General features: G+C 31.4%; 1 protein-coding gene across 1 annotated transcript; it reads right to left on the reverse strand.

The window, feature by feature from the left end:
- Positions 1-789: 789 nt before the first annotated feature.
- LOC147803383 (uncharacterized) lies at positions 790-5,982 on the reverse strand. The gene has a single exon (XM_087151278.1). The coding sequence runs from the start codon at positions 5,980-5,982 to the stop codon at positions 790-792; it is 5,193 nt and encodes a 1,730-aa protein (XP_087007404.1).
- Positions 5,983-8,538: the final 2,556 nt, after the last annotated feature.

Here is an 8,538-nt window from a genome sequence, read left to right on the forward strand (position 1 = left end):
TGATAAGAGAAAGCGAAATCAGAAGAAGATAACAGAATTTTCCTCGTTTTAATGTAATATTAAACGGAAATATAAAAATAAAATTATATTAAATATTTAAGCAGTTAATTTTAAGCTGTTACCTAATTTCAATAGCTTTAACCCTTTTAACACAGTTTCTCTAACCCCCTCCATTACATTTGGCAAGACTTTCTGGAACCCCCTTCAATAATTGCCAGCAGCCCTTTTGTACAGACTTTAGAACGATCTCGAAGGGTCAAAAATTTTCCTTTTCACTGTGAAATCTATACCGTATTATGGTCTATTCATTAAACAATTAATACTCTTTTGTCTTTTTTAATGATTTCAATTCTACCTAACAACGCTTTCCCAATGTCACTGTTTAGAAGGTCCAGGATAATACCAGCACTATTTAATAACATATTTTATTTAACAAAACAACATCAACAATAGTATACAACTAACAAGCAGACAAACATAACATCTTACATCCAGATCTCGTAAGTAAAAGCCAATTAATCTAGAAGTATTTGGGGGAGGTTATCCAATGGATGCGCGCATGCGCTAACATTTAAGTTTCAGTTCGTATTTCTAAAAGTTTCACTTCGGATTTTAACTTACCACATTTCCTCCCACCTTGAGTAGAATACCTGTAATTATACTCAACAAACTTCTACTTTTTAGACATATAAAATTTCGATATAAATGGAAGAAAAACATCAATGATGAAAAATCATACAAAATATTTAACATAAACAAAGCTTAATGAATCATACAGTTTGCAAAATATTACGGTACAGTAGGTTTAACAATTCTTCCACTGCTACTTATTTTCAATGATTTTCCTGTTACATCAACATACTCATTTTCCAGCTCTAATCTAAACAGTCTTTGAACTGGTCTTAAAATTTCTGAATTTTCTGTTTTTACAAGGGCTACTCTTGTGTGACCATCTCTGCCAGGAATTACTTTTAATACCTTAGCTAAATTCCAAAATGTCCGCTTCTTATTAATATCTTCGACTAAAACTATTTCCCCGACTTTTAACGGTTTATCCTTATAATCTCTTAACGATTGTTGGCGTAATTGCCCTAAATATTCAGTCCTAAATCTAGCTCTAAGTAATTCTCTTATTTTTTGGAGATATTTAGCTCGTTTACTTAATTTTTTCTTATCTACCTGATCAATATCTACTACACTTGAGGAAGGTATCTCGTGCAAGAACATTTCAGGAGTTAATGGTGAAATATCGGCCACGTCTTCGGATACGTAAGTGAGGGGCCTCGTATTTATTATTCTTTCACAATCACAAAGGAGAGTGAGTAACTCCTCATAGTTGAGCGTAGCGCGTCCTAATATTTTACGTAAGATTTGTTTCACCATCTGGATTAAGCGCTCCCACCAACCCCCCCACCAACTTGCTGAAGGAGGATTGAACTTAAAGCGTATTTTTTGTTCTGCAACTTTGGAGCTCAATTTATCCCAATCTATTAAACGAAGAGCTTTTTCTGCGCCGACGAAATTTGTTCCATTATCGGAATATATAACTGAGGGTCTGCCTCGTCGCGCAATAAATCGTCTTAAGGACTGAAAATATGCTTCGGTCGTCAAAAGGGTTACTAATTCTAAGTGTACTGCACGATACACTGCACACGTATAAAGAACTATGTATGCTTTTCTTTTATCTTTAAGGTACAGTGGACCTGCTAGGTCAACCCCTATTATCTCAAATACTGCGGCATCATTTACTCGATCACTAGGTAAAATTCCTGGCATAACTTCACATCTTTTAACTTTAAATCTTTGACATTTCACACAATGCTTAATACAATTACGAATAGTCTTACGACTTTTCAAAATCCAATATTTTTCTCTTAAGTGAGACATCAAAAGAGAAATACCAGCATGTAAATAATCCACATGATAACTTAAAATTAACAATTTTACTACAGGATGATTATGAGGTAAAATAATAGGATGGATGAAATCTGATGTATCATCACGATAATCAAGGTTGGTTTTAGCTCTTATAACACCATTTTGGTCAACAAATGGTCTTAATTGCTTAAGTTTATTATCATTTACATCTTTAAAACCATCCTTTTGAATTAATAACATCAGAGAAATTTCAGCTTTACAAAGTTCATCTACACTTAAAACCTTAGACAAATTTTTATCTTTATGTTTACAGTTATAAAAGAATCTATATATCCATGCTATCATCCTTAAAGTTTTCTTATATGATGAAAAATATTTACAATACCAGTATTGATCACTATCATCCGTATTTAAAGCAATTATTACCGTTTTACGTAGCTCTGAATTAACCAATTCTTCATTTGGGTTTTCTTCCGATTTAGGCCAATTTTCTTCTTTATCGTAGAGCCAAATCGGTCCCTCCCACCAACGACGTTTGATTAACTGTTCAGCAGTGCAGCCACGTGATGCAAGATCGGCAGGGTTCGAACTACCTGGCAAGTGGCGCCACATGGTGAGAGAAGTTTCTGAGCGAATTTCTTTAACGCGATTATACACAAATAATCCCCAATTTAAATTACGCTTAATCCAACTCAGAGCTGTGGTCGAATCAGTCCAACAATAAATTTGAACTTCATGGAGAGCAAGATCTTTAAGTATGGATGACAGTGATCTAGCTCCTATACAACAGGCTAGTAGTTCCAGCCTAGGAATAGTAAGTGGCTTTAAAGGAGCTACTCTGCTTTTAGCATTGACCAAATGAATTTTAACAATATCATTAACAACAATTCTTAAAAATATACAAAATCCGTATGCTAATTTACTGGCGTCACAAAATAAGTGTAAGCTAAATACAACATTAGATGGTTCATATTCTAGCCATCTAGGAATCTTAATGTCCTCTAATAAATGTAACTGTGAGAGCCATAGTTTAAATCTCTTTGCCAACTTATCTGGAATTTCATTATTCCAACTTAATTTTAAATTCCAAGTCTCCTGCAAAATTATCTTAGGTAACAACATAACAGGAGCTGTATATCCAATAATATCAAATACCCTATGAGCCATTGCTAATACAAATCTTTTCGTAATTAATTGTTCAGAATAATCAACAGGTTCAATTTTACAAGATAACGTATCACTTTCCGTATTCCAATTGAGACCTAACACGGACACATCTTTCTTATCAGAATTATTATTAATCAAATCTGATGCATTGGTCTGCCAATCTCGTAAATTAAAAAGACCCTGTGTCATTATCGCTTGCGATTCCAAAATAAAATTTCGAGTTTCGGTTTCTGAACTTAAACTAGTTACACAATTATCAACGTAAAAGGAATTCTTAAGAATTTCAGCAGTATGACTTAAATGATCTGAAACTCTATTTAAATGATATCGTAACGTAAAGGCTAAACAAAAGGGTGAAGTGGTTAAACCAAACACTAGTCTTTTGTGTTTATACTCTATCAATTTATCCGAATTGTTTTTATCATACCAAAAAAACCTTAAAAAATCGGTGTCTTTCGGGTGAATAGATATCATACAAAAGGCTTTCTCAATATCTGAGGTCACACCGATTTTATTCTTACGAAATTTATTGAGAATCGATGGAATTATTTCGATTAAATTTGGTCCCGTGGCCAAACAATCATTTAATGACGGTTTACCTGCAATTCGAGCACTAGCATTAAATACAGGTCTTATTTTAGTACTTGAATTTTCTTTAACCACTGGCCTATGAGGCAAAAAATGAACATTTTCCAATTTATTATCCGTCACAATTTCAATAATTCCCAGAGATAACCAATTTTCGAAGACCTCACAATAAGCATTAAAATTTCCTGAATCCATTAATTTCTTTTTGGAATTTTTCGCATTCTTAAGTGCAATATTTTTATTACTGGTTAAAAGTGAACTATCCGTAATCCAAGGTAACGCGATTTCATATCTTCCCATAGAATTGACTTTAATTGTCTCTTCAAAATGTTTAAGAGTTTCTTTTTCTAATTCGCATTTATTCTGACTCATCGTAGGATCGGAGATACCCAATAAATCAAGGCGCCATAAATCTGCGATTTCTCTTTCATTGATAAGCAGAGAAGAAATAAAAAGAGAAGCTTCATTCGTAGTTGTAGGCGTATCGCATAAATAACTGCTTAATAAGCAATTTCCGAGCTTCGTTTCTATACACAACAGGCCTGAACTTAAATTTATTATTTTTCCTGTCAGTATTTTACTCGCAATATCTGCTCCGATTAATAATTTTATTTCTTTCTCAACAGAGTATCTTTTCCGTTCTAAGTCACTTAAGCGAATATTCAAATTATTTAACTCTCTAATCCATGGCCCATATGGAATTTGTTTAATATCAGAACAAATCTTATTTTGACTTAACACTTGAAATTTATATTTACATTTATGATCAACGCTACTTAATTCTATACAATACACATTATGAATACTTTCTGAAGTTTCTATACCACTAAACAATGATTGTTTTAGCTTAACTTCACTTATTGGTTTTAAGTTCATATAATTAGCAACATCGTTACATAAATAACTACGATGTGAACCTTGGTCTACAATTGCTCTTATTAACTTATAATTCTTACCATTATATATTTTTACGACCAAAGTTTGGAGCAATACATCCGAGAGTTGTAATTGATTACTTAAGGTGTTTGTTTTATTTTCGTGGTTTTCTTCCGTGGAAACATGTTCTATCTTATTATTTGGATTATCTGGACATAATATTTCAAAATGTCTATTATTACAAATTGAACATTTAACATGTTTCGACCTACAATTGCTAGCTCTATGTCCTTTTTTTAAACAAACAAAACAAGCATTAGATTTCTTAATGATATCTTTCTTATTTTCTAATGACATAGAAGCTGTTTCTTTACAACTCTCTGATGCATGCGACTTATCACAAAAAATACATACATAATAATCTACTCTTTTAGACTTATGTTCATTATTCTTAAATTTACTATTTGCAGTAAACAATTCATGCGAAGTAGGAACTGAATACTTATTTTTATGCTTATCAAAATTATTTCTCTTAGGCACGTATTTATCACATGAAAATTCTCTTGCCAGTTTTAGTTTTGATTCAGTTTCTACTTCAATTCTTAAGAAATCTATTATTAAGTCTAAATCAGACTTACCCTTTTTTTCAAACTGATTTCTTTGCCGCTCGTACACTATTAATAAATCCGGTGGTATTGCTGATTCAACTAATGGATACAAAAAATCTGAATACTTATCTTGCGTTAGTCCAAGGACTTGTAGGGCTCGTAATTTTCCTTGTAGTTCATCGTATAGGACAGATAAGTCAGTTTTTGTTTTATCAGCAGTTACCAACTTCAGTAAGTCCTTGATATAAATCTGGATCAACACACTTTCGTTGCCAAACCTTTCTTTTAAATATTCCACGGCTTGTTTGTAGTGTTCGGCTGTAAGGGGGAACGTTTCTAATATTCTTCTCGGTTTTGAAGAAGGCGTAGTGGCTTGCAGTAAATAGGAGAACTTGTCTCTATCATCCATTCTCTCGTCTTTGTGAATTTTTTCGAACTGATTCCAGAAAGACTGCCAATTCCTTGGATCCCCGTCAAACTTAATTAATTCCAATTCGGGTAACTTATAGCTGTTCGTAGTGGCACTTCCTTCGGAAACGTTATAAACGGCATTGTTTGCTATTTTGTCCTTAGCCGCTAATACCTTATTTGTTTTAACTTTTAGAGCTGAAAACCTTTCGTAATAATCCTCAGAAGATTCGAATTCCGTAGTATAATCCTCTGGGCTGCATTTCAGACTCTGCATAAGTTTCAAATGTTCGTCTTGTGATTGGCGTAATAGATGATTTTTCTCCTTAATTCGTTCCAAATAAATTTCTATTTCTAAGAAATCTAGAACTGTGTCTGCTATGAGAGCTTCCAACCGATTTGCAGTTTTCGTAAAAGATGTTCGTAATGCAGTACGTGTCTGTTTAGAAGCCTCCATCTTAACTTAACTTAATGCGTAGTTGTTTTGCTGGCTTACGTAGTGCTTTCGTTTTCGTTTTTACATTAATTCGAAATGTATCGTCCCAGGAGGGATGCCATTAAATGTCACTGTTTAGAAGGTCCAGGATAATACCAGCACTATTTAATAACATATTTTATTTAACAAAACAACATCAACAATAGTATACAACTAACAAGCAGACAAACATAACATCTTACATCCAGATCTCGTAAGTAAAAGCCAATTAATCTAGAAGTATTTGGGGGAGGTTATCCAATGGATGCGCGCATGCGCTAACATTTAAGTTTCAGTTCGTATTTCTAAAAGTTTCACTTCGGATTTTAACTTACCACACCCAATATAAAGTCCGTTTCTATTATGGAACTCAGCCCCTTGTAGTATGGTTTAGATTCACTGCATTTTTTACTAATACTTCAGTTACATTAATAGAAAATTCAAAATAAGTGAACAAATCATCGGTGATGCATTTATTCTTTATAAATAGATTACAATTGCATTGATTCGAAAAGGAAATTCGAAATGATTTCCGGAATAACAAATTGTCGGTAGGGCATTTATTCTTCACGTGTAGCTTACAATTGAATCAATAGGAAATTCCAATTGATTCCCAGTATAACAAATCATCGATGATATAACAAAATAGATACATAGATAGAATAAATAAAACACAATTGAATAAATAAAACAAAATGGAACAAAAAATTTAAAGATTTATAAAAAAAAAAGTTTAAATATGTTTTTTTAAGCGCAGTTGACATTTTTCAAATCCAGGTATACTTTCATGTCTTTACAATTAACACATACTAACAAAATGTGGTTGTAATAATTATATATTTTTCTTAAAAGGATTTTTTAATCGAATTTTCATTAACAAAATGACATATGGAATGAAACTGCTGAGTTATAGTGTGGAGCCTCCTAATGACATAGAAAGTAAAAAAAAATTTAGCAAATAATTTTTCTTACTGACAAAAAACAAGATGAAACCCTCTTGGTTTTTTTATTATATTGGAAAATGTGATATTTAACATTGAGAGAGATAAATTGAGTTCAAAGAAATTTGTCTCTGCGTTGAAAAAAATCTTTCAAAAATAACCTTAGCACTTAAAACTCCATTTTATTTTTTTACTGCCAAGAAACAAAAAACAACGTCTTGTTTTTTTTAATATTAAAACACATGGTATTTAATATTATGAGGAAAAAGATTGAAATGAAAAAACACTTGTTTTTGTTCATTCATTTATTTATTTTTATGCTATAAATTATTTTGAAGTGTTATGTCTAAAAGCACCTTCTTATTTTCTTACTAACCAAAAAAAAAAAAAAAAAAAAAAAAAAAAAAAAAAAAAAAAAACGTTTCTTGATCTTTCTACTGAATATGAAATTTAACAAAATGAGAAAAAAATTAAAAAATTGAGGTTAAGAATTTTTGTTTTTGTCAAAAAATTTTTTTGAAATATTACGGTTGCAAAACAATGTCATTTTTTTAAAGACAAAAACAAAAAAAACAAACTCTGTCTTGTTACTTTTATATTGAAACGTATCGTATTTAATAATATGAGGGAAAAGATTCGCGATCGCAACGCTCGAGTACGCCATCTAGCGGGAGACTGAAAATATCGGACATTAGTTCCCACAAAACCATTGGCAACGACGGACGCCATTTCATTAGCAGCAAATAAGAAGCAAAATTTCCCTAAGGAAAAGGTAGAACTTCTCGAAAAAACTAATCAGAACATGCCAAACATTGAAGCAGAACACGCCAAGCATTTGAAGAACAATTTCTGGATAATTTTTACCTTTCTATTACCAACAACATAACTTCCAATTTCATGATAACTTGCTGTTACAGATTGTGTGCATTACGGTAAAATAATTTTTTCTGTCTTCAATTCATTACAAATTAAAGTGAAATCAGCATTGCTTTCGTCATTCCAATGAATAAATAAGAATTCAGAATATGCACAGAACTGTATAATATGTAGTTATAGAATATTGTTCTTCTTTATAGAACAGTATATATTTCTGTATCTATTATTCGTAAAACAACAATAAAGAATCATCCGAACTACTTGAAATAGATTCATTTGTGCTGATTATTAAAAAATTTGAATCGTTTTCTTGGTAATTATTATTTTGTTTTGAAGGAATAATTTCAACTAGAATTCAGCTATTCTGTTTTTAGCTACATATTCAAATTCATATCAATTATAAAATTTTACTGTGTAGTATGTTATCTAAAAGTAATGAAGGGATAAACTATGCATATATTATTTGAGAATAAAGTTTTCAAACAAGGAACTTATCATTTTGGAATTCTCCGGGAATTATAAATCAGGTAAGTGCAATGATTTTTACAATAAAAAATTTGCTTGTAAATATTTTTTTTCTTTTGATGTTGGTTCTCTACAGAATGGTTTTTACGTCTGATTAAGAACTATAAGAATAATAAAAAAAGAAACAATATGAAAGTTTTTATTTCAATGTAAAGAATTCTTAAAATCGTTTTTTTATCCTAAGAATTCTTTATTT

This window comes from Parasteatoda tepidariorum, chromosome 9, assembly GCF_982258835.1.
Source record: "Parasteatoda tepidariorum strain Cologne lab strain chromosome 9, Ptep-v5.0, whole genome shotgun sequence".
NCBI classification, from domain to species: Eukaryota; Metazoa; Arthropoda; class Arachnida; order Araneae; family Theridiidae; genus Parasteatoda; species Parasteatoda tepidariorum.